Source organism: Chrysochloris asiatica, unplaced genomic scaffold (genome assembly GCF_000296735.1).
Source record: "Chrysochloris asiatica unplaced genomic scaffold, ChrAsi1.0 scaffold00106, whole genome shotgun sequence".
In the NCBI taxonomy this organism is placed as follows: Eukaryota; Metazoa; Chordata; class Mammalia; order Afrosoricida; family Chrysochloridae; genus Chrysochloris; species Chrysochloris asiatica.
In genome coordinates, this window is record NW_006408624.1 from 5,352,283 (window position 1) to 5,379,402 (window position 27,120).

General features: G+C 43.7%; 1 protein-coding gene across 1 annotated transcript; it reads right to left on the reverse strand.

The window, feature by feature from the left end:
* Positions 1-806: 806 nt before the first annotated feature.
* GNL2 (guanine nucleotide binding protein-like 2 (nucleolar)) lies at positions 807-27,120 on the reverse strand. The gene is made up of 16 exons (XM_006867547.1): positions 27,057-27,120; positions 23,501-23,585; positions 22,393-22,487; positions 20,115-20,254; positions 16,187-16,371; positions 13,858-13,924; positions 12,622-12,780; positions 11,959-12,072; positions 8,371-8,499; positions 7,585-7,689; positions 6,634-6,792; positions 6,302-6,415; positions 2,831-3,282; positions 1,883-1,950; positions 1,505-1,590; positions 807-956 (listed from the first exon to the last, which is right to left on the reverse strand). The coding sequence occupies exons 1-16, from the start codon at positions 27,118-27,120 to the stop codon at positions 807-809; spliced, it is 2,172 nt and encodes a 723-aa protein (XP_006867609.1).

Sequence of the window (27,120 nt, forward strand, 5' to 3'; positions counted from 1 at the left end):
CTACGGTAGCGAACTGGGTGGCTTCTGTATAAGGCTCAAAAGCAGGCACTAACGTTTGTACTCGCCTAGAACACCTCCGTGCCGCGTCCTCCCTGAGGTGGAGGAGGGACCCACTCCTTGGCAGAGGTGTCCCTCACCTGACATTCACCCTTGTTAGGGCTGTAAGGCTCAGGGGCAGGAGCCCAGTCCAAAAGAGGCTTGTCCCAAGTGGAGCAAGCCCCATACGCTAATTTCAAATCTAAAGTCAGTTTTCATCTTTACCCAAGTGTCCTGAGGAATTATAAGACTCCACTAAAATGATCTTTCTGTCATTTTAGTAGGCTATAACTCTGTTCATTGAAATTTGCTAGTTCCATGACTCCTTAATCACTTAGAGCCTAAATGGGCCCATTTAACAGACTCAACAAGCAACTGAAGTTGCCATACCTTTGCCTTTTTTCTTTGCCGTGTACCCTACATGCTTGAAATGTTCTGCTTTTGTTCTGTATGTTTTGTCCCAATTGCTAAGTGTCCATATAATAAACATACACACTAGCCATTTTATAGACCATAGCCCGTTTCTGTCAAATGTTGACATGGTAGGGTTACATTTTGAGACGAAGGGCTAATTCAAGTGTTTATGTGCCAGTGGACCCCTAGGAGGGGTGAGGGGGCTTTGTTCACTTGCCCTGGTGAGCGGTTTCCAATGTCAAACTTCAGAACAAATGCATTATGGTCTTACAAATGCCAACTGTGCATAAGGAAAATGAACATAATGCTCAATTGCCTATTTTTGTATAATTTAATAAACAATTTTTTAAATGTTACTACTGCTTATGCTTGAATTTTTTGTGTTTCTGTTTCTGCCCCTCGGAGTCACTGGTCTTCTTGTTCCGGTTCCTGTTCTTCACGTTGTGTGTTTCATAGTAACGCACACCAACTTTCCGGGAGTGCTGCTGCCGTTCTGCTCGTCTCCGCTGCGGAAGAGAAGAGCACAATCAGTCACAACGGCGGGCTGTGGGCGGGTGCTGTGCTGTTCATTTTGTGCCCCATATCTTAAGCTGCTTCACAGCTACAGGGAGCAGTATGAACAAGGGTGGCTTCACCTCCAGAGCCAACTCTACCCTCAGTACATCCCCAAACGACAGATCCTCACTCGCCTCAAAGCCCTGCCCAATGCTCAGCGGCTATGTCAACATCCCTGACAAGGGGTCCTCAGGGCTAAGGCTGAACATTTACTTCCAATAACACATCACCTCCAGGGCCCACTCTAGCTCTGAACTTGGCGCAGGTCAGGTCAGTGATCTGTATGCTGAGATATTTCTGTCCACTTGTGGGTCATTTACACCACACTGATTCCTGCCGACGACAGGTCTGGAGATGATGATCATGAGCTCCAGGACACTTAGGATCCGAGTTCCTGGGATTTGGTTCTAGACCATTAGCTCCGGAAAGAGTGGGTCTCAAGAACTCTATTTCTCTGTGCTTTCTAAAGCCAGCTGAGAAAAACACCAAAAATACTTACTTCCTTAGACGTAAGCATCCTGGGAGCTTTCTTCGAATGCTCCTCTTCTCTCTGTGCCTTTCTCTTCTTCCCCTTCTTGGTAGGTGCTAGAAACACACACACACACACACACACGAGAAACAGGAAGTTTCAATTCAAAATTTATCTTCAGACCCACCCTGGGAATATAAAGTTAATAATGACATTTCTTTTAAGAGGAAGTTTCCCTGAATTGACCCATTTAATCTTAAGAAATGTATAGAACAAAAAGTAGACAATCCAATTCCACAGGTTACATGGAACCAGGGTAATCTGCCAATATGATAAATATGTGTGGATACTGATAGTCCAAAAGATAATATGGAGATTAAACTAGTGACTGACATGATTTAATTTTACCTTTATCTTGTACGTCTTCTTGTTCTTCTGATTTTGCAAAGACCTTTTCACTTAGCCCCTTGGATATTCTGCAACAGAGATGCAAAGTAATGAAGGTGGCCATTTCCCTCAACTGCTCAAATCACATGCTAATGTGGACACAGCTAGCTTGCTGGTCAATGCCTTTGCACACGGATTCTCCATCCCCCAACTTCACTGACAAGTCAAATGCCCCCCAGTGTCTGTAGCTCCCAGGGCATTTCTAAAATCCCAGCACCTAAGTTTCTCATACATTTTACATAACTTAAACTACTCTCTTGTAAGAAGGCAATAAACAACCACCAAAAACATTTATCCAATTGATTTTGATTCACAGTAAACCTATATAGGAGAGAATAAAACGGCTCATCAGGTTTCCTGAGTTGGTAAATCTTTATGGGAACAGATAGCATCTTTCTCCTGCAGAGTGGTTGGTGGGTTTGAACAGCCGACCCTGAGGTTAGCAGCCTAGTGCTTAGCCCACACTGCCACCAAGGCTTCTGTAAGGCAATAACCCCTCCTAATACTGCTTTAGGAGTCCTGGTGTGGCGCTGTGGGTTAATGAGCTGGACTGCAAGGTTGGTTTGAACTACAAGGTAGGTGGATCAAGCTCACTAGGCCACTCCTTGGTAACCCTATACAGGGTGGCTAAGAGTCGAAACACTTGACGGCACTTTAACCACATCACAGTTTCAAGAGCCCTACTGACACAGTAGTTAAGTGCTTGGTTACTAAGAGCTCTGGGAGCAAAGATCTGCTCCAGTGACGCTTTACAGCCTAGAAAAGCCTCTGGCAGTTCTACTCTGTCCTACAGGGTCCCTCGGAGCCAGAATCGATTCAGCAGCACACAGCAACAAACACTGCTCCAGTCCTCAAGACAGATTTCTGGGAAAGAACAAACAGCAGTGCATGAAGAAACGTCAACACTACCTGACGGCTGAAAACTTCTTAGCTTTGGCTTTGTTTAAGAATTTCTGGTATTTAGCAATCTTATCATCCAGGGCTTTAAGAACTGCTCTGGAGTCCTTTTGCACGGGTTCTTCCTGGAACTCCTGGCAAGGTTCTTCTTCTTCCTCGTCCCCTGGCTGCTCCTGCTGCTCCTCGTCTTCTGAATAGCTCTCAAACTCTTCAACATCTGACATCTCCAAAGGAACCAGGTCATCCCCGGAAAACTGAGGCGCGACGTTGATTTTGCCGAAGTTCTGTCGGACCCGTGCAAGGATCTGCTGCATTTCCCAGTTAGTGTCGCACTGCTGCTCCTGGCTGCTCTCCTTCTCAAGGACAGAGCCTGGCTCCTCAAGCATGGTTTCTGTGCACTCTGCTTCTGGGAGGTTCTGGGTCGATTCTGTGGCAACCTCCGAAGAGGAGGCAGAGGGTAGGAGCTATTAAAGGCCAAGAGGGGAAGAGAGAAGTAATCAGAAAATGAAAGCTGAATTCCTAAACTTGTATCTTGCCCTCAAATGAAGTATTCCTTTTCCCAGGATGAAGGGAAAGATCAGAAAGCACCCACATTTGAGTTGTATCAGTAAACTATTCTAAATCAGTGTGCTCTGAAGCCAGTATTAAAGGGTCAAGGGATATATCTACAGTTCCAAAGGATGAGCCAATTATAATTGCGTTTGACCACTGTTGTTGCTAAGCGCTGTATGAGTCAGTTCTGACTCATAGCAACTCTGGATAGGGTATTGGAGCAGTGGCTGGTGAGTTTGAACTGCCGACCTTGTGGTTCAAACCAACCTTGTGGTCCAGGGCTTATCCTACAGCATCACCCCAGGACTCCATTTGACCATTAAAAACAATCACCTGGGGAGTGTGTGGCTCCATAAGATAAGCACTGGAATAGACCATTTGAGTTTACCAGGAGCTCGGCGGAAGAAAGATGAGGCTTTCTGTTCCTGTGAGCATGTAGTCTCGGAAACCCTACACAAACCGCAAGGTCAGCAGTTTGAAACTACAAGCTGCTCTGGGGAGAAAGATGAGGCTTTCTGCTCCTGAATAGATTCACAAGGAGAGCCTTGGAAACCCTATACAGGGTCACTATGGGTCGGAATCGACTCGACAACACTCAACAACCACCACCACCTGTTTCTGAATTGGGTGCACTGGAGACTGGCTGCTTTAGACAATGGTACAGAGAGAAGCACATGCCAGGTTTCCCACGGGTGCTTCACACAGACCTGCATTTCATGTTCACAACGGCAACTCTTAGGGCTTAATTTTCCAAAATCATGAGTGGAAAGCAAAGTGCTAAATAAACCATGTATTTCTAAAACCCAGGAAAGTCTATAGAGAATATTTATGTGCATCTGAACATTGTCCTAGCGAGGCAATCTTGAGCTTTCAGATTCTCAAAAGGGTTTCTAAAACTTCCCTGCAAAAAGACAGAGATGAGAAACACAGACTGGGGGGTACACCGTCGCTCGTAAGAATTGTACAACCTGCTTCCGGTACTTTGGGTGTGCTGGTCCTCTGTCTGGAATGCTCTCCTCCTCCTGAATAGCTGCATGGTCTCTGTTCAAATGCCTTCCCTGACCAGACTACATCCGAGAGCACTCCCGGAAGCCCTTCATCTGGTTTCCTCACAGCAACCAACAGTTCCCGACATTCTAAGTTTGTTTACTGCCCACCTCCTCGTCTGTAACACAAGTCCAGCAGGGTTGGGACTTGCCAGCTTTGCTCGCTGCAGTGTTTTCAGGACCTTAAAGAACACCTGGCACACGCATGGACAAAGACGACAGGAGATGAGCTATTTGGTTTGGTTGTTTGGGAGCCAAGAGGGGAGAAAATGGATTCCCTTCAGTTTCAGGTATGCCAACTTTGAAATGCTGGAGGAAATAGTCACCTGGGACTACCTAGTCAACAACTGAAGCTCTGGGAATGGAGCTCAGATAAGAGAAAACCAGAGACACTGTGATACATTGAATTCACGATTTACTTAATATGACTTTTCTATTTAACGTCTCCTTAATCCCCATCAAGTGATTGGTGGGATCATGCAAATAAGGTATACAGGGCTGTAAGGCTGGGATTAGGTAGTTTTGCTATCCAGCTATGTTTAAAAGGAGCCATCGGAGAAGCAGGAACAGACAAGCCCAGGGCCATGAAGAAGGAATAGGATGAATGGGGTGTGAGAGCCCTACCTAGAAAAGTGGCATGGAGAGATGGGCAGCTTCAGGCTCTAGGCCTATGGACAGAGTAAAGCAGAGTGCCTACGGGCAAGGAAGATGGCATACAGAGTGTACCCTTTGGGCATTCAAGATCTTTGTAACGTTTGTCCGAGCAGGGCAGAGGTCAAGAGGCCACATGGCTAAGAAGCCAAAGACAAAAAGTTAGGAGTGTCTGCAGTATGGCAGAGAAGCAGCATCCCTGATTGGAAAACTGTAGTATCCTGAGTTGGTTTTGTTCCTGAATTGTAACATGCTCATCTCTCTAACAACCCCCAAAATTATGAGTACTGTTAAGAGTTCCAGGTGGCCATTGCAATGGATTGTTGAACCCAGATGTGAAGCAGAGAGGGCTGTGGGAGGGAGGGTTGGTGTCAGAATAGGGTGAAGAAGGTTGTAGGGTTGAAGCAGGTCTGACCTCCACTTCATAGGAACTGTCCCTGGGTTGATTCTGAATTTGATTCTCTTTCCTCCTTGTGAAGCCAGAGGAAGTCAGACATGGCCCCCATTTAATTCAATCCAAATGCTAGTAGCAGAGAAGAGAAAACTTGAAGCCACCTCTTCAAGAGACCTGGCTGTACTCTGAAAGAGACCCTAGAGATAGAAAAGCAAATTGCTACAGGGGGAGCTTTTGGCGGACCACTGCCAGAGTAAGGGAAATGGGTAAGAGAGCAGCCATTCAACTTAGCCCAGAAACCCCCAAATCAAAGACTTCTTTCTCTGAGTACCAACTACACATGATTACATGCTTCTGGAAGGTAAGGGCTATGTCATACTAATGTTTGCTAAACAAAAGCATCTTGGAAGGCTTGTTTTGTTTTGTTTTTGGCACGTGTGACAGATACAGGCAGCAGATGGCACTTACATTTAATGAGTACTTCTTTTTCTAACTCTCCCCAAACTGCTATTTACGCTTGGTGTTTCAACATACCAAACCCGACAAATCAGACTCACTGCCAATGAGTCAATTCCAACTCATAGCCACCCCATGTAGGGTTTCTGAGACTAAATCTTTATGGGAGCAGATAATCTTCTGTTTCTCCTGCACTTGGTGGGTTTGAACTGCTGACATTGAGGCTACCAGCCTAACTATCTAGCCCACATCTACACGCCCCCAAAATGTCACGGCTATGGCCCCTGGAATGGAGACACTACAGCTGAAATTTCTACCACCTAGGAAAAGGATGTTCCAGAAAGGGACGCACTACTTCTAGGTCACTGCGGACCACTGTCTTACCTGGGGAACTGCCGGGGGCTCTGCATTGGGTGGCTTGACAAAAAAAGGAATCCGACCCCTCTGCCAGTCATTGAGGACCATCTTACCCACAGTCTGCAAGTCTGGTTCGCCACCCTGAAATGCCACAGAAAGGCTCCAAATTAAAGTCAAACAAAGAAAAAACCAAAAAGCCAGCTCCTTGTCCCTGCTGTTCACCACCCCCTGCTGGACGATTTCATACTGCATTCAGCGTGCATGCAGAAAAAGACCCGTTATCAAATACACACTGCTTGCAAGAAGCCAGTCCCACGGCACACATTTGGCCATTTACACGATCACGAATGAAGACTCACCTTTAACAGCTTCCCAGTCCGAAAAGCTAGCTTCTCAAGGAAATCTTCGGCATTCTCCCAAGCATCAATTTTGTAGGTCTTGCTGATATATTCTGGCTTTGCTCGTTCAAGCACGGCACCGATGTGGTCTTCAGGACTCTTAATTTTTTCAACTTGAACCTAGATATCAACAGGCAATCTCTCACTTACACACTTCTTAACGGAAGCAGTGATGTTTCCACTGACTGTTCTTTATAACTATATCTGAAAATAGATGACACCACCACAGGGCAGGCAGAGCCTGGCAGGGGCCATCTCTGCGGTGGCTAGACAGGGTCGGTGGAAAGGAGGGCCACCAAGAGCCAACTCCAGCAGCGGGAGCCCAAACCCCAGTGCCAATCCCACTTCACAACGAACTAACTGTGTGGCTTCTGCAGCAGTTTCAACTCGGAATGCTTCATGTTACTCAACTTGTAGAAATGGTTAAACGTCTGCCAGTACCAGGACCCCCAAAGAATGGAATAATTTAAGAAGGGAGAGGAGGAATGGGCACAGAATGTAGAGCCAGGAGCACTGGTTAGAGTTAAGTGGAACCATTTAGAGTTTTGGTAGTCTTCAGAAACAAGTGAGGAAATGACTGGGTTCCAAAATGACTCAAGCCATAAACCCACGAAGATGAATTATCACTAAACATAAACAGGCCCTGCTTCCCTTTGGATTCTGTGTGTAAACGAAAAACTCTTTTGTGGGATGATACTGACCAGATATGCCCATGGCTCCACAAACTCCACAAACAGGCCTAAGTGGAATGGAGATGCTGCCCTGCTCAGCATCATGTTCCAAAAGTTTGGTCAGACAGGCTGACCCCAAACTGTTTTCTGAAGGAGTAAAAAGCAAAGGTATCCAGGCTTTCTGAAAGAACCCTTCCCCTGAAAAGGCAGACAAAGGGCCTGTCAGAACCACAATACTCACAACTCCCTTCAGCACAATGTCTGTCTCCGAGTCCTCAGAGGGGTAAACCACGCCTGGACAGTCAATTAGGAATATCCGCCTCATCAATGTGATGTACTGCCAGACCTGAAGACAGAAACGAGTCAGGGACTGCCCTCTGTCAAGTCTGAGTCTAAGTGCACAATACCTGATGTTACCATGAATCTCGAAAGGAGAGGAGGGGGAATCACAGAAAAGCAACCTGCTGAGTCACTGAGTTACTAACTAAACCTCTCTCTACGCCAGCATGACACACTTCCACCAAGTATAAACTATAGTTTCCATCAGCTAAGAGTCTAAAAATAATGCAGAGGCCGGTCTTCCAATTAGCATTGTGCAATAATGCCCAGTAAACCTTTCTCTTGGAAGCTGAGTATTCATTTTGGCCTCTCTTCCTTCAAGTAGATCCATGCTACTCCCCAAATACTCCGTGTTCCAGGGTATGACCTCCCCAACAATGGTCTGAATCTACCCTAAGGCTGAGTTTTCCATCTCACCCAGGCATCATCCTTTCGCTATTTTTGTTTGATAAACAAGTAAAAGATAGGAGTGATAACAATCTAAAGTAGACCCAAGTATTAATGGCACTGATGATATCATACCAAATCTACACTGGCATTCGACTTTGACAGAAACAATTCTAGCACATTCTAAACTACTCTGTGAAAAACTGACCTCCCAATGGTGGTCTTCAATCTCCAGGCCCAAAACAATCACCCTCTATGAAAATCAAATACATAGAATAAGACCCACTCAAGCCAGATGTACCTTGGTTTCACCTGCAATGGGGGCCACGTTGCAAACTTTCTTGGAACGCAAAGTATTTATCACCGAACTCTTGCCAACATTTGGATAGCCAATGAACCCGACACTGATCTGTTTCTTGTCAGTGTGTAACTGTTTGAAAAAAGAACACACAGCACACTGGCAGTTATGACAACTCCCTCAGACAGACAGGTTGTGTTTCTTTGCTAATGAAGAAGAGAGTGTAAAACTGAGGTCACAGTTTGATGTGAAGCCTAGACACAAGCCACCTGCATAGTCTGAGTGAGTGAGATCTGTACCATTATCAACAAAGCAGGTGTGTGGCATTTCCTTGGTCATCAGATGAAGTTATCTTTGAATGTTTTAAGGTTGAAATTATGTGGGTCAAGAGAGAAAAGAAGAAAGAGCTTGCAAATCATCACTTTAGAAGAACACCAGCCACCAGTCCAATGTCTCCAGGGTAATGAACCTGAACAGAGTCACCAACCGACAATGCCATGACCTACTGCAATAACCTCCCTTTCTTTGCAGAATATATTTTGTGTTTTTATTGCCCAAAATAAGCAACAGAAGATTAAAAAAAAAAAAAAAGCTTCACCAATTAGAGGGCTGGGTGAGAGTCTTAAGGAGACAGAACTCAAGCTTGTTACCAAGATGAGAGTCTACATATATGAGTAAAGACGACTGATTGAACATGTGAGGGGGCTTCAAAAACTTCAAGGAAAAAGAGGAACGAAAAGATAATGGAATCCCGTCCCACCCCCCCATAGACTACTGAAGCCCCCATGTACATGTGCATGCTTACCTCAGAGCCCCTCCCCAGGGTCCACTAGACTGACAGCAGTGAGGATTAACACAGAGAAACCACAGCTCAAAGAACGAGCTACAGAGGAAATAGTAAGAACTGTGATGTCAACAAAATATAAGAAGCTACAAGGTAATATAGCTTACTTGCCCTGCTACAAAATAGGAAAGCTAAATGGCTGCGAAGGTAGAAATACTGAAAAACCTACTGAAGAAATGCCAGGGAGTCGTAACAAACTTCAGGACATTGTGGTACCACACACCTGAGAGGGCAGGGCTGAAAACAAGAGGACTGGCTGGAAGTCCCTATAAATGGCAAGACCGTTTCTTTGGTCCCCTTCCCTCTTTCTGTCGTGGCTTACTCTTTCTTTAGAAAGAACACATCTTCCCACATCTCTCTGAGACACGGACCTGGGAGATGAAACGTGTTTGAAACTCTGCATGTTTCAAAAGGGACTCTACATTAAGAATAGGAGCCGCTAAAAGCAGCTGACTCCAGAGTGATTAGTTGGAAGTCCGAACACTGAATTGTGAATACCCTAGCCCCTTACTCCCATAGAGTTCCCAGAACTGGGTTTAGATGCTCCCAGAGCTGGAGGCTGAAGAGTCCTTTTTGGGGAGAATCACTGGCCTAAGAGCAAAGGCTGGCAGACTGAAATCTAGGGCGTCCTCTGTAATCTGTGGGTCCCTATCCAATCGCCCTATAGAGAAGTCTACGAGCCAACAAGTTCATCCCATGCCTAAAACATTTACCGGCTTTTTTTAGTGCCTCACCCTTAAATAGGAACGGAGAGCCAAGAACAGCCAAACATCTGAGTGTGACTCTAACAGAAAAATAGTAAAGCAAACAAAAGAAAGTAGGAGGGAAAAAGGAACACAGCTTGCCAACATCTTAATTTTCACCCATACCAGACTTCTGACCTCCAGAGCTGTAAGATAATATATTTGTTATTTTAAGCTAAAAAAAGAAAGTTGGAGGAAACAAAGTCAATGTCAGGAGAGAGGAAAATTTCAAAAAATCTCTCCTCTCAGTAATGTTCTCAGAGAGACAGAGAGAGACTACTGCATCCGCAAAACAAGAGGAGGATACAAAGGGGAGTGGAGTTTGGGGACAATTCATAGTAAAACAACAAAGAGCTCCCAGAAATGGAAAGTGACAGGACAAGAAAGTTTACGATAGAACAGCTAGAAGATTCAGTCAGGGAAATCACCCAGATGATAGAGCAAAATGTCACATATATGCTAAAATGTAAGAAATACAGAAGGCAAAACCGAATTCTTGGAAGAGAAAAGAACTGCTGAAAGGGAAGAGGGAACATTAAAGAAATAACCTGAGACAATTTCACACTAGAAGTCCCATTAGCTCACTGAACAATAAAAGACCCACCCCAAGGTATATCACTGTGAAAAAAGATCACTACAGCCAAAAAAGCTAGGTCAGGAAGGCCTTGGAAGACTCAACAGCTGCATCAAAAGTCAGAAGACAATGCAGTAGTACCTTCAACATTCTCAGGGAAAGGGATTTTCAACCTTAAGTTTTACACCTGGCCAAACATTGTGACAATGTTGAGGGTAGAATAAAGATATTTTCAGAATGTAAGGTCTCAAAAAAAGTTCTTCCCAAGCACCCTTTCTTGGGAAGCTTCTGGAAAGTCTGTTCTATGAAAAGGAAGGAATAAATAAAGAGGATGAAAAGGGACCCAACAAACAAGGATCCAAGATAGGAAAGCAGCCATGGGCATTCAAAGATGCTGGAGAAGGGAAGTCCCCAAGGGATGACAGCAGCATGGCTTTCCACACAGCAGAGGGAGGACAACAGGCTCACCACTGAAACAGACCGGCCCTCTGAACATTCTGGAAGACCCTGCTCTGCCGGATAATTGGGGGATACATGATGGATACAAATAAACCAGAGCAAATAACACCTGAGAAAAGGAAAGGATTTATGAGAAAAGAATTATAATCGCAGTACAGTGTATGAATCAACTAGGATTAGGACTTTACTCAGTCATAATAATTTAAACAGACATTGTTTTGTTTTATCAGGAAAAGAGAAGAGCAGGAAGTATGTGTGGAGAGACAGTGGCTTGTTTCCACAGCAGAAAGTTAACAAGTACCTAAAACTGGGGTGGGGTGGGAGCGGAAGGACAGACAACAATAAGACTCATTAAACATACAATAAAAATTAGAGGATTTTTAATAACGTGTTAACAGTGAAGAGTTGAAAGTGTTTCCTTCTGGAAAGCAGGGGAGGGTGGGACTAGGAACATGTATCTTATGTTAGAAGCCAGGTAGAATGAATCAAATGAAAAATCATAGGTACAGGACAGGAAGCTTTAAGAACACTGAACAGAGTAATCTGGTTTCAGGGCTGCCCTGAGGCACTAACATCTGCCCAAGGATCTGGTGCCAGTGTGTGAGTAGGGTACTCCCCAGGCAGAGGGGACGGGGAACACTTGGATGGCCCTGAAGAAAGAGGAAGCATGGCAGGCTTTTAAAATGCAAGGGGATGGGGTCAACCTCAGGCAGCATTTGGACCACTGGGTACCAGGAATAAAAGAATGAAAAGAACGCTGGTTGAAAAATCAGCATAATGATTGAGCTAGAAAACACCTCATAATCCTTTATAATCCTGATGTTCTCTTCAGTTTTTTTACATCTCTAGAGCACATTTTTCAATACCAAGATTTGGGGAGGAGTCAGCACCTAAGTGATAAACTGTGGCAAACGGAATGTTCACACAAATCACAGCCAGACAACCCCAAGAGAAACAGACCAGTTCAATACCTTTCCAAACTGCCGTAAAAGCTGAATGAATGCTCCTTTGCCAAAAGGGTTTGTAAGACTTGCATGGAAAGCAAGTGTCGGATAATCCTGGGATAGGACAGCAACCCAACGTTTCTAGAGGCAAAAAGAAAAGATGTCAGTGGTTAGCAACTGATTTACAATATTGAGAAGAACTGAAATTTGTATTACAGGATTGCTTTGCAAATATACAGTTGTCTAAGAAAAATGTTAGCTATAATTCTTTGAAGTGTTTTCCAAAGTATGACAGTTAATGTTTTGTCTTTGCTTTACAAATGCAAAAGTAATTGTTAAAAATGCTTTCACTGTGATCTAAATGCAATTACTTTGACATAATGTAAAGTAGCCAGTGCCTCAGCAGCCGAGGTCTCCCTCTGAAGGGGCCACACCAGCACTCATCTGTTGCAGGCACTGCAACTGTCCCACTGTTAACTGGCAGCGAGCGGACAAAAGGTGCCTCTCTCCCTAGTATCAATGAAACACACTTAGGTTTCAATGAGAATGCTCCAATCTCAAGAGTACAACACTTTGACTTATGCCCCATAGCCTAAAAACCATGAGACAGATTTATGAACTAACAATTCAAAATCAATACTAGGTTGAATGGCCTCAGCAATTTGTCTGGGGATTAGTAGCTGTACTTACTGTTGCCCAGGTTGGAACAAGATCACATTTGTTAAGGACAAAAATGAGGTGTTTCCAGGGTTTTTCCTTTTTCAAGTAAGTCTCAATGTGAGGGGAACGGGTACCCATTGGGTCTCTAGCATCAAGAACTTGAACTACAACATCTGATGAATCGATCACCTGCAAATTCGAAGAGGCAAAAATGGTTAGCTACAGAATAAATACAAAATGAAAGAAAGATGGTTATCTTAGGGAACCTGGAAAAAGTAAAATAATTAGAGGCAACTTCAAAACCATCTTCTGAGGAGAGCAGACCGAAGACAACCTCAAGGCCCAGTGATCAGAATTCAAAGGATTTTCACCTGCGGGTATTTGATGAAACCCATCTTACTTCATGACTGCTATGTATTATTGGACAGAATCCTTTACTTGTTAAACTTCTCAGAGGCTCACTGTTAGCGACTGTGCAGTTTACGGAACGTGACTTTTGTTTGCCTTCACGGTACAAGTTTCCTTTAAGTCACAGTTTGAGTCTGTGATTTGCCTGACCATCTTTGTTCCCACCAAAATTACTAGTGTGTGGACAAAAACTTAGTTTGCTAAAGATCACTAGATCAAAACTCAGGATACACAAAGACTCTTCCTCTTAACAGGCTGGGTGCCGTGGGTTATAGTATCCAACCTTTCCACACGTTTTCACACCTGTAAAATTTGAGGGCTAGACTCAACTGCAAAGTTCTCGTGGTTTTAACCATGTAGACATACAAATAAGGAGCCCTGGTAGTGTAGTGGGTTAACCACAAGGTCAGCAGTTCAAATCTACCAGCTGCTCTCTGTGAGAGAAAGATAAGGCTTTCTGCTCCCATAAAAATTTACAGCTTCAGAAACCCTATTTAGGGTCGCTATGAGTCGGAACAAACTTGACGGCACACAATGACAAGTACCGCCACCACCACAAAACTAAGTAAGAATCCCATCTAAGTAGGGAATCTAAAGATCTGTCAACAGAAAATATATATGCACCAAAGGCTGCTGTTTTTATTATATAAGGTATTTCTCAAATGCAACTACCTGCCACATTAGTAATACACACATGGCTCTATCAACCCTGGTTTCTTTTTTGGGGATCAGGGATGGAATGGGCAAGGGAGTCTGTACTTTGTCTGACAAAGCTCCAATAAATCTAAATCAGTTTTCTGATATAAGATCATGAAAATCAAAGGAACTACTCAGCCAGAGAGAATTTAAGCGTCTTACCTTGTAGAGCTCACCCCATATTCTTTTGGATTGTCCCTTTTTATAGATCTCTTCTTGGGCTTCATTTCTAAACAAGAGAACATTCCAAATGAGTAACTGAAGCAATACAAAGATTAAAAAAAAAAGATGCTTTGCAAAAAGTCAAACCATGTAGCAAAAAATAAAGGGTATCAAAACCAGTCAGACATAGACCAAAAACAAACCGAATTTTAAGTGACTGTAATTAGACAACAGACCACAGAGTGTTGTGAAATGTAACAGGCAGGACTGAACCCTAATCTAGGTCCCTGGTGGTGCAAACAGTCTGTACTCAATTACTACCCTAAAAGTTGGTGGTTTGAACCCACCCAGCAATCCTGTGACAGAAAGGCCTGGTGATGTGCCCCCGTAAAGATTTCAGTCAAGAGACTCTGCAGAGCCATTCTACACTTTAACACATGATGTTGACAAGAGTTGAAAATCAATTAGAAAGCAATGGTTTGCGTGTTGATTTTTTTTTTTTTATTTAAACCACAGAGGTTGAACCATATAGGTACTGCATAGTGAAACCGTATTGGTACCACATAGTGAAATTTTTCTGATAAGGTTTACAATCTACTTATTTGCTAACCTAAGTAAAAATGAAGCAAAATGCTTTGGTTTCTCCCATTACTACTTATTGTACCTTTTAAACTATTCAAATTAGCCGAAGGCTGAAAAGCTAACTCAAAAGTCCACATGATTCTAGGATAACTGAGCTCACTACTTTTTGGCTCGGCCACAAATGACTTGATGTTCCCTCTTAGCGGCCCAAAGCTTGAGAAGGACAGACAATGGCAATGAAGTCACAGCCACTCAGTGGCAGTGCCTCTTCACTGAAGTGATTCATTTAAGAGACCAGTGAGGGACAATGGGGACTCCAGCACTGCTGGGGAGACTGGACTGATGTAAGCCCCATCGGAAGAGCATGTGCAGCTACAATAGAAAAACACGCATATTCTTTCACCCTGGGATTTCTCCTGTAAGGACCTTTTACCCTTACCTGTCTCTATGAACAGCATAAATGACCAAAAATGAGACGGGCTACAATGAACTATTAATGGCGTTGGTAAATGCTGTATTATTATTTACTGACATGGAAATTAATTCTTAACAATGAAAAAAAACTGTCTTCAAGTAAACGGCAACCTAAAACAGTCTTAAGGTATTTAGTATATTTGAGAGAACACACCCACTACCTTTATGCATATACACACATAATTTTTCATATTATCTTCAGAGGCTCAAAAGAAACCTCAAGCCCAAGAGCTCCCCCCCTCCACCACTGGTACTGTGACCACCAATTAAGGGCTCCAGGGTGTTACCAATGCCCTTAACATGGGTAGTGGGATTACGCATTCTTATTCTCTTCTTACATTTTCCAATTTAACTCTGTTTTCTATTTTGTCTATAATATGAATCCATTCCTAAATCTGTCTTTAAGTCAAATTTGAACGAAAATTCGGTTAGGTAGCACTTGTATTTAAGATCAGGTAGTCAAATGTTTGTCTTAACATACAGTATAAATGTACCTTTCTATGCATAAAACACATGAAAGAAGCCGATGCATTAAAGCATCTTTAACTAATTATACAGTGGAAGCTGATGCACACTGTGGAGTCGGTTCTGACTTATCATGACCCTGCATGGGGCTTCCTAGGCTTTATGAGAGCAGAAAGCCTCATTTTTCTTCTGTGGAACGGCTGGTAGATTCGAACTGCTGGCCTTATGGCTAGCAGTCCAGTTGATAACCCACTACGCCACCAGGGTTTCTTAATAGTATAGTAGTAGTAATGTTTTGATGCGTATTGCAAAGTCGTGCCTGAAGGTTACCAGGAACCACTGTAAATACTCAAGTTTTTACTAGCTTTCCAGGACTTTGTTCTAAAGTGTGAGGTGTACCTTATGTTGATAACTCAGGGGCTACCACGATACTACTTTTACGATGAAGAAACGTTTCTGTGTGTGTGTGTGTGTGTGTGTGTACGGTGGGGGGGGCGGGGGATGAAGAGACAGCTATAAAAGGCCTACTATACTTGCTATGGGTTAATGCACCAGACTGCAAAGCCGTTTGAACTGCAAGGTCGGCAGTTCAAGCTCACCAGCTGCTCCAGGGTTGCTATGGGATGGAATCGACTTAACGGCACTTCACAACAACATACAAACAATGGCAAATAAAAGCCCCTTCAGTCAGTGACCAGTGTTTCTAGTCTCAGGAAGGAGACCTCGCTGTGAGGAAAAGCACCGAGTTTCAAGCTGGCACACTGAGTGGGAGCCGAAACGAGGAGCGCTGCAGGAACGTAGCCCGTACCTCACACCAGTGTCCTCAGTCACCAAGTCGCGGTCCTTGCCCTGGTCGTAGCCCTCAGTGCACGTCTCAGCTTTCTCTATGAGAGACTGCATATCACTTGCAAATAAATTTGGTCGCTTCCTCTGGGACTTTGGGCCAAATGTCGACTCAAAACTTTCCGTGTCGAGAATGTGCACTTTTGAATTCTGATGAGAAAGAATTCCAGGTGAAAGCAAAGAAAGCAGCACGGGGATAGACTGAGAAGTTAAAAACCCACCTGGGAAAGGCTGTCGGCTTTTATTTTTCCAAAGTTCAACCTATACCAAAATCTATAAAAACATGGATGCAGCCCACTTTCAGATCAGCAATGCATCTTTACAGGGCATAAGCACTTGTCCCCCTATTCTGAAGTTCTGTAAACTCCCTTGGAGAAATACAAAACTAATGCAAAGAATCAAAGTGAGTAAGAATAGCTGTGTGCAATGTGCCAAAAACTCAGCTTTATTTCAGTTATCATAAACTGAAGTCAAATGTAATAAAGGCCACAATGATGGAAATTAACTTATCTTTTCGGATCACTTTTCTGAGCTTTCAAACAAGTGCATAAAATTCGCCAAATTCACAGATTTTGTCAAGGACCATCATACTCAAAGTTGTGTTTTTTTTTTAACCCAAGTGTAAATGCCAACTTTTTCTTGGAAGTTAATTTCTTTCATGGCTAAAAGGAATTGCTTGTTTTGTAAGATGCATTTTCGTTTCAGATAACATTTTTCCCTAATTTAGGTAACGTTTTTATTAAATGCACATGGAAAGGCTTCGGATGAAAAACATCTAGCAAAAGTCCAAAATAATAGTTTAGATGCGATAAAAGGAATTTGATACTAACTAGAACTTGATGTGCCTATAAAGGAGTTACAGGCGTAGGAATTTTTGAAGCAGGATAAAAGTCGAAGTTTGAGTTAGGATCTATCACGTAACACACTGCTAGCAGTCGGCAGAGACTATCCTCAAAAGAATCATTCTCGGGCCCTCCTAACAAGCTCCTTTGTAAGCTCCAGCTACCATACACAGGACGATGGCGCTCCCTTCGTCACTTCTGAAGATCCTCAAGTTAGTTGTTATTGTCTTGGCAGCCTCTGTAACTCCTCTGTTTTGTTTTACATGCTACCCACCATCACCAAGGGTCATCCTCAAAGAGGAGTCCTATTTTATATAAGAGTTAGGTTCCTATGCTACCAGGTAAAATCAAACATAAACAAAATTATCCCCCCAAATCCCTTAAGTAACCTATAAAATGCAGTGTACATGGTTTTGCGTATCAAATCCTATACGTTGTTATATGTGATGCAGTAATAGCCAGTAAAACAAAGTACACGGGCAAAATGTTACAGCATTTTGACTGCACTGCTACAGAACTACAGTCCCTACACCTCACGTAGGACTGAATGTGCAAAAGCTGAAAAAAAGCATGTCTGGATTTGACACCACTGTGCAGAACAATCTCAGAATGACATTTTATAACGAGGGGCTGGTATCGCACAATGATAAAATTAGGTTAAGGGGGTTCAAGGCCAAACACCAAAAGTATCAATGACCCTGAATACCTTTTCTGTATCAAAATACAAGCTGAGTGCTGCAACTGCAGATCCTGCATTGGACAGCTGAGATTTAAACACTAGAGGTTAGAAGCAATGAACAACTTGAAGGAAACAAAGCAATAAATCCATAATAGAGCCTCAGTTCTTCCCATAAACAGGATTCAATAGTTTGTTAAAAGATGGCTTTAGGGAGAATAAAGAGAAGAAGGGAAATGAGCAACTTGTCTGTGGTTCATGAATGACACCCATGTGTTTCCCTGAAAGAGACTAGTCTTCCCACTAATAGGTGCCATTCTTCTGGTCCATCAGAAAACAAAGCCTAATTGACAAAACCTGAGGCAATAACCAGGCCTTGGTTTTTATTTTGTTCTGCAAGTAAACACTTTTCTTTGAACTGTTTCATCCATGTATGCATGTCAATATTTTCTTCCCCTCCTTAGACTGGATCCAAAGCTTGTGTCTCCTCACTACATTTCTGGGAATTATCGTTCAATGCAAGTAAAAGCATGCAAGCAAACATTAGACCACTTCTTTGGTTCTATGTGAACTTCATCCCACCCAAGTCAGATTCAGTTCTTACTGTGCTCAGAACTTCCACAATCTACAACCAGTCTGAACAGCACCCCACTCTTTTGGCTGAAAAAGAATCCTCACAATCCTCAATGTATATACAACCCTAAAGGTCTCTAACTCGCCACCCAATCCAAATTCTACATTTTCCCAAAGCTTGATGGAATCACCACTCAATGAAACAAACGAAAAATGTATTACTAATAGATCCCAAATAAGATAGATTGACACGGAGGCGTGAGCACCACTGTGCTCAAACATAACAATAGTGAGGATGGTGTAGGACCAGGCAGTGTTTCCTTCTGCTGTACACAGGGTTACTGGGTTGGAGCTGACTCCACGGCATCTAACAATAACAGCAAAAACAGTCCTGGTTTAAAGTACTCTGGTTGCACTGTGGTGACGAATTGGGCTGCTAAGCTCAAGGTCAGCAGGTTGAAACTACCAGCTGTTCTGTGGGAGAAAGATGAGGCTTTCTGCTCCCATAAAGATCTACAGTCTCAGAAACCCTATACAGGGTTGCTACGAGGGGGAACTGACTCCATGGCAGACCACTGTGACCACCTATCACTACAGTATCTGGCATGGAGCTGTAGGATAAGCACTGGACTGCTAACTGCAAGGTCAGCAATGCAGACCCAGCAGCCACTCCTTGGAAACGAACTCGATGGTACTTAACAGCATTTCTTTGAGGAGCCCTGATGGTACAGTAGTTTCTTTGAGGAGCCCTGATGGTACAGTAGTTTCAGTGCTCGGCTGGGAGCCAAATTCACAGGGAAAACGTGTCAAGGTTGATAGCAAGGCTGTGAATCTCGGAAACGCTTTGGGGCAGTTCAACTCTGTGTTACTGGGCTGCTGAGATGGAACTGACTCACCAGCAGTGGGTTTGGTGGCACAATGGTTGGCTTGACTATGAACTGAAAGGTTGGCAATTCGAACCTATCCAGCTGCTCTGAGGGCGGAAGACCTTGGCAATCTACTCCTAAAAGATGAGCTGAAAATCTAACAATAACATTGATCTATTTGGTCCCTGGATATCAAGAACAGTTTGCACTAGGCTATTAACTACAATGCTAATTAGAACTCACCCAGATACACCACAAAATAAAATAAATAAATAAATAGAGCTGGCAATCTGCCTCCATAAGATTACAGCCAAAAAAACTCTGTAGAGCTCAGTTCTATTTTAGAACACACGGAGACACCATGAGTCAAACAGATTGGACAGCAACAGGGTTTTGTTTGGTTGCTTAATACCTAGAGCTTACCGTGTGTCCTGGTGTGGGCACTACAGGATAAGCACTAGACTGCTAACCAAAAGGTCGGTGGTTCAAACCCATCAGCTGCTATGAGTTGGAACTGACTTGACTGCACTTAACAACATGTGATATGCTATATGCTCACTTCGCGCCAACTGCTTCACAGGTGATCAATCCATGTTGACTTCTAACCAGTGAGGGGGGTTACCTTCGCTTTACAGTCTGGGCACTCAAATTCCCAAAGAAACCTAACTAAGGGCAGAGGGAGGGATGGAGCAAGGATTACAATTCAGATCTGACTCTCTAACCTGCACTTTATCCACGATGCTACTGCACTTCTGATGAAATGAGATCACTCTAGAGGGGAGACCCCTAACAAACGTTCAAATGGGAAGTCTCAGAAAGTTCTTCACAAGTGCATGAAAGCCGCTGCTCTCGAAGACAAAACAGAAGGCTCTCAGAGTGGGATGCGTGTAAAGCCTGACCAAGAAACGCCACCGCCGGGGGCATCCTACATCTTACATGAGGCCGGATTCGATCATGGAGAAGAGACATTGGTAGCTTGCTTTGCTTCATGACAACTTTGTATGGATCCTTCAGAACTGTATCCATTTCCTCTTGAAATTTCTGCAATGATGACTGCTTAATCACACGCGTGTTTCCTGTTTTACAAATAAACAATGTCACCATTTAGTCCTCCTGTGCTGTCTGTGTTCACAATGACCCAGTGAAAGGCAGTTTTCAGATGAATCCCACTCTCCCAAACACCTGACACATCCACCCATATTTATAGACACCTTCACATGGAAACAGGACAGAGGGGGGAACATGCCCTAAAAACCCCAACTGCCTCTCCTTTACTCACACAGTCTGAACCACACCCACCCAGGCACACAAAAGGTTTCAATTGTTTCCTAAGCTGAATGTCCTGAATGGCTGAAACTGAACAATAAACATCACTGAGAAGAAGTGAGATGTGACAAATGTCCTACTTCCTGCTTAGAGCTGGCAGAGAGCGGGGTAAGCAGACTCTGCTGATCAGTAGTATGGACAGAGACTCCTGAAAGCCAGCAACTTGGCTAAGCAGTCATAGTTACGATTTGCCAGGTGAAGAAGGTCTGAAGGGAGAGCTCAATTAACCAAAGACCCATGCAAGCACACAAAACCCTTGTAGGAATACCCAGAGAACACCACTGAGATTCCAGATCCTGGAGAATGTGCTCACTCAAACAGTACAGACTGAAAATCTCAGGAGAAAGAGGAGCATGGTGGTGGTGATGACAACAGCTAATGCTTACATTGCACTCATTATTTGTGAAACATTACAGGATCAGATGGAGTCCTGGTGTGGCACTGCGGGTTAATGCGCTGGACTGAAAGGCCAGTTTGAACCACAAGGTCAGTGGTTCAAGCTCAACAGCCACTACTCAGAAACCCTATACTGGGTCGCTATGAGTTGGAATCGATTCGAAGACACTTAGCAACAGTAACAATAGGATAAGCACTGGACTGTGAACCACAAAATCTTCTCAGGGATTCAAACACCAGCTGGCTCCGCGGAAATCCTACACAGGGTTGCTCTGAGTCAGAATCGACTCAATGGCACCTAACAACAAACATCAGTATTCTAGCATTTTACATATATGTGCTCATCTAATTACTCCAACAGTCCTGTGAATTAAATACTGGTTTCCTCCTCATTTTAGAGATGAGAAAACTGATGAACAGAGAGACTGCCAATATCTTGTCCATGGGCTGAGCTAGGATTCAAATCCAGGCAACTGGAGCCAAAGTTCCTGGCCACCATTCTAAATGCGTTTCTAAGGGATTTTCTTGGGCACTTTTCTGTGTTGCAGTATCCTAGGGGGTATCACATCCACAAAAAGATGTAAAAGATACGCAGAGAGAGCTATCATCGGTCTCCAAATACAAAGGTCAGCAACAGGCACACAATGGGTCTCACCATCGGAAAAGCCCACACACTTAGCAGCAGTTGCAGTTAAGGGAAAGGTCAAAAGCCACGACAGAAATGAAGGTCAAGTTTCCAAAGGCACAAACCCTGGTCCCCTCAGACACTGGATATACACTATTCACTTGTGGGAATGACTCACAAGAGGCTTTCATTATCCCTCAACTCATAAACACCACCACTAAGAAAACTGTTTCAGTAGAACCTGAGGTCAATGAACATCCTTTGCTAGGTAAGGGCACACACCTATCTGCAATGCCACCTCTTAAACGGCAATCTCTCTGCTGGTGGTGGTGGTGATGGTAGCGTGCCACGGAGTCAGTTGTGCCTCACAGCAACCCTGTGTAGGGTTTCCAAGGCTGCACATCCTTACAGGAGCAGAAAGCCTTATCCTTTTTCTGCAGAGCTACTGGGATATGAACTGCTGACCTTATAGTTAGCAGGCCAGCTCATAATTCACTACACTACCAGGGCACCTTCAGCAATCTCTCTAGGCAGCCAGAGATTCAGACAGGAGAGTCCTTGTTAATGCTAATTGTTAAGGCTGCTTTCTTCTAGTTAAGAGGAGTCACTTATAATCAATAAGCATGAGTTTGCGTCAAAAAGAGAAATTACTTAAGAAGTTCATCAAAACCACTTTTTTTTTTTTAGCACTTTTCCACAGTTAGTTTTCTCATATAACCCCAAACTACCCTTTGAGAAAAAAAGAAAAAAAATCAGAAGCTAAAAAAAAAAAACAAAAAAAAACCCTCCCCCAAATGTCCTGTCTATTAGGCACCTCGAGCATTCTAGCCTTTTTGTCGAGCAAAAATAACAGGACATGACACTCACCAAACCACTTGATATTCGGCTCCACTCTTGCCACTGTGCCAGAAGCCACCGTTGACTGGTACTGCAGGGGCTTAATCACTTTACCACGACTGTTTCTAAATTGAGGAAATAACAGATTTAGGTTGACAACAGAAGAAAGGCAACTGCAAAGTTTGTTTTATGGAATACCCTTTCCATCAAAAGGACCTTTTTCTTTTCTTCTTTTTTGGTTTTGAATGATCATGAAATACAGATTTCAGTAAACAAAAAATACTTCTACATTTGAACCAGATTGCCCAAAAGCCATTTAACCTCTTGCAACAGACAACAGAGCACATAATGATTTCAACTAAACGAATAACAAATAATGCTGATGTTGAAAAATCTGTTTACTGTTTGTTTGCTTTAAAGAAAAAAAAAAAAAAAACACATACTTGAGTTTGGTTTTTTTTTGGTTTTGGTAATTTATTTGAAGGCTGGTTTAAATAAATTTTAAGTAGAGGGTAATTTATGCTGGAACGCAAAATTCTAAAACCAACTGCAAAGTAGGTGACTAAGGCAGACTAAGTAGGTGACTAAGTTCATTGACGCTTGTGTTTGAAACACATCTTTTAGAATGGATGAAGAATCTAATTAGCAAACAAATTAAGACCAGCTAATAAAATGCCACACTCAGCAAGTTCCTGCGGTAGAGGCTGCTGCAGCAGAGCCCAGAGACGCCATGTATGCCCAAGTGCCAGAATGCTGTGATCCAAAGTCTGGCATAAAAAGAGCAAGTTTTCCGGCTGCTTTCATAACTACAGCCTTATATTCTTTGTTAAAGAAAATCAAATTTCCCTCTGAAGGATTTGAAACAGGCTGTGCTCCAGGTGGAGGCTGAGGCTGGGAGAACAAGGCCGCTAACTGTTCAGAGTATTGTGACACAATCACAATTTCACTAGCCACTAAATGAAAATGAACAGTTCATGATAACAATACCCACAGACCATTCTTAGGGTAGCTCTCTGACAATACACAACTTCTAGTTCGAAAAGCAGGGGTGGGAATATCAAAGGCTTACCGGCCCTCAGTTATGAGCGAAGGGCATGAAGGGAAGAGGAGGGAGGGTATAGCAGTGGCCAGAACTCACCTGCGTTCCTTTTGCCTGTACATGTTCAGGCGCCGGATTGTGGCCCGGTCCCTCATGTTTTGGCCTCCTGCTCCTTGCACTCGATCTAGGAGAAGGAGACAACACACTACTGGACAAACAGCAATCACAAATACAATCATTGCTCAAGATGTGCTAGCTAGCTCACTCAGATTAGGCAAGCGGCTACCTTACTACAAAGTCTCTCTACTATCCCCTTACTTTGCTTCAATAAAATTATGATCTGAAGCGGCCTGGTTATCTATCATGTGACCCACAATCTAGCAGTTTCATTTAGTTCATATAATAATCTTATAAAGAGGACTACATCACCTCACTCTTCACTCAGAAACAAAGCACTGTGGTCAGATAACTTGCTAAGTGGCAGAGCTAGAATTTGAAACCAAACACTCAGTTACTGTGGAGTCCTGGTGTGGCGCTGTGGATGAGCACTGGACTGTGAACCACCAGGAAAGCAGTTCAAACCTACCAGCTACTCCTTGGAAACCCTATACTGGGTCACTATGAGTCAGAACAGACTTGACAGCACTTAACAAGTCAGTTACTGAAGTCCTGGTGTCATGCTGTAGGATAAGCACCACACTGCTAACTAAAAGGTCGGCAGTTCAAACCCACCAGCTGCTCCTCAGAAACCCTATAGAGCAGGGGTGGGGAGCATCTGACCCTTGGGCCAGATAAGGCCCTGCAAAGCCACCTAGTCTGGCCCTGCCAAGGCAACTGCAATTCCAGCCATTGCATTTTTAAGTTGCTGTTAAGTACCATCAAGTCGATTCCGACTCATAGTGACCCTGTATAGGGTTTCCAAGGAGTAGCTGGTGGATTTGAACTGGCAACCTAGGGCTCACAGTCCAGTGTAGATACTACAGCAACCCTCCAGAAGTCCAGCATCACATTAAGGGTGAGTTAATTAAAGTTTTGACCAAATGTTGTTGTTGTTGCTAGCAGGCTAGTTTTTAAATTGATAATTTTGCATGAACCACGAATGAAGTTATAAATTTAGGCAGAAAAAAGTTTCCCAGGCTGTTTATTATATGGAGTTCTGGTGTGGCACTGTGGGTTAATGAACTGGATTGCAAAGTTGGTTTGATCCTCAAGGTCAGTGGTTCAAGCTTACCAGCCACTCCTCGGAAACCCTATACAGGGTCGCTATGAGTTGGAATCAATTCGACAGCACTTAACAACAACCACCCCTGTTTATAGAGGGTTACCATGAGTCTAAACAGGCTTGACGGTACTTAACAACAACTGTCAGTTACCACCTACGCTCTTAACCACATATCTGGGTCTCAGTTTATCAAATACTGAGGACTCAGTATATACAAGGCACCGTGGTGGTGGTGGTGACAGTGTGCCATGGAGTCAGTTCCAACTCACAGTGACCCTGTATAGGGTTTCCAAGGCTGTAAATCTTTACGGAAGGCGCTCTGGCAGCGTAATGGTTACGAATTGGGCTGCGGACCTTAAGGTCAGCAGTTCAAAACAACTAGTCGCTCTGTGGGAGAAAGATGAGGCTTTCTGTTCCCATAAAGATTTACAGGCTTTCTTCAGAAACCCTGTACAGGGTCGCTATGGGTCAGAATCGACTCAACAGCACTTAAAAACAACAACAACAAATCTTTATGGGAGCAGAAAGTCTCATCTTTCTCTTACGAACAGCTGGCAGTTTAGAACTGCTGACCTTAAGGTTAGCAGCCTGACTCGTAACCACGATGCTACCAGAGTTCCTTATGAGGCACCACACAGACTACAATTTTGGTACTTAAGTGTGGGAAATGTCTGATTTTAGTTTAATCAACTATAAAACACGTAGTAATTATTGCCTTACATCTTCGAAAGAGAGGAAAGCTATAAACAGGTAATATCAGCCTAGTTTTATAATTTGGGGATCCCTTCAAGCCCTGTCTACTTACTCCTAAAGTGATGTAGTTGTTGTTTTTGTTAAGTGCCATCGAGTTGGTTCTGACCCATAGCGACCCTGTATAGGGTTTCCAAGGAGCAGCTGGTGAGCTTGAACCACAGACCTTGCAGTTCAAATGACTTTGCAGTCCAGCGCATTAACCCACAGCGCTACACCAGGACTCCAAAGTGATATAGTTAAGCAGGCTGAAATGACAGAAAGACTAGTAGCTCAATGACTCACCAACTGTGTCACTGCAACAAGACCCTTCTGTTTTGGTTTAGTCTCATCTATAAATTTAGGATCTTGAAGAGCCTTTGACTGCAAGGTCAGCAGTTCAAACCCACCAGCCACTCCTCGGAAACACTACACACAGTGCTGCTATGAGTCAGAACCGACTTGACGGCACTTAACAAAAGAATCTTTCACAAGGAACCTTGCTAGTACTGTAGAACAATCACTGAACTCATAACCTCAAGGGTGGCAGTTCAAACTAACCAGCACTCCATGGTAGAGGGATGAAGCTTTCTGCTCCCATAAAGATCTACAATCTCAAAAACTGTACATAGGGTTATTATGAATTGGAATCAGCTCAAGGGTAGTGGGTTGTTGCTGTTAAGTGCCATCAGGTTGATTCCAACCCATAGCTACCCTGCATAGGGTTTCCAAGGAGCAGCTGGTGAGCTTGAACCACTGACCTTGCAGTTCAAACAACTTTGCAGTCTGAGGCATTAGCCCACAGTGCCACACCAGGACTCCGGGGGTAAGGCCTTTCCAAGGGAGTTCCAGGGTGGCACAAACATGTAAGTACTCAACTACCAGTCAAAAGTTTGGCAATATGAATGCACTCAGAACAGTCTCATCAGACAGGCATGGCAGTCTGAGTCCAGCACCTTGAAAATACTGTAAAGCAGTTCTACTCTGCACACAAGGGGTCGCCATGAGTCAGAATGAACAGGACACTAACAATCGGAGTCTTTCTACAAAAATGGAACAATTTATCAACCAGGGAAAACATTCAACATGCATTAAAGTCATTAAAAACTTTACATGACATTTAAAAACAAAGTTTTATTAACTCCCCCCAAAAGAGATTTTGCTCATCCTTTAAGTGGACCCTCACCGAAACTCTGATGCACATCCCTCAAAACATCTTTACTGAAATTGTCCTATTTGTTCCGCAGTTTTTTATATACTTCACTAGATGTGAGGTGCCGTCGAGTGTAAAAGGCCCACTACGCAGCAAATTTCCCAAACTGTCAAGATGGAATAATGTAAGACCGAAATCTATGGGGGTGGGGCTTCAACATCTGACCCAACAGAGGAACACATGAGGGTTAGTTTTAACTGCCTCTTTCCCTTTCCAGTCTTTTGATTTCCTAGTTCGAGAGGCCCCACGGGCTGCCAGGCCTAGGTGTTCACTTTCCCAGCTTTTAGACTGCCAGGCGAGCAAGACGTCAGCCTCCAGGTGAAGACCCCACTACAAATGTTGTCTCCTTTCCCTTCTCACACCCGATAGCCACTCAGCTCAAGAGTCGTCCAAGCAACGCCACAGATCTCCCTCCTCCCCCTCGGCCTCCTCAAAGCCCACCCTCCAGGTTTCCTGCAAACTCCACCCTCTGCGCGCCCCGCCGCCAGTACCGGGGTTAGTGCTGGCCTTGGAGGGGTTGATGGTGTTCCGTCCTTTGTACTTTGGCTTCACCAT

Coding starts and splice junctions, on each gene's coding strand:
- GNL2 (XM_006867547.1), bottom strand. CDS start 27,120: ATGGTGAAGCCAAAGTACAAAGGACGGAACACCATCAACCCCTCCAAG. Junction 20,255..22,392: donor GCCGAATATCAAGTGGTTTG/GTGAGTGTCATG, acceptor TTTGTAAAACAG/GAAACACGCGTGTGATTAAG. Junction 8,500..11,958: donor TTTTACGGCAGTTTGGAAAG/GTATTGAACTGG, acceptor TTTTTCAAACAG/TTACACACTGACAAGAAACA.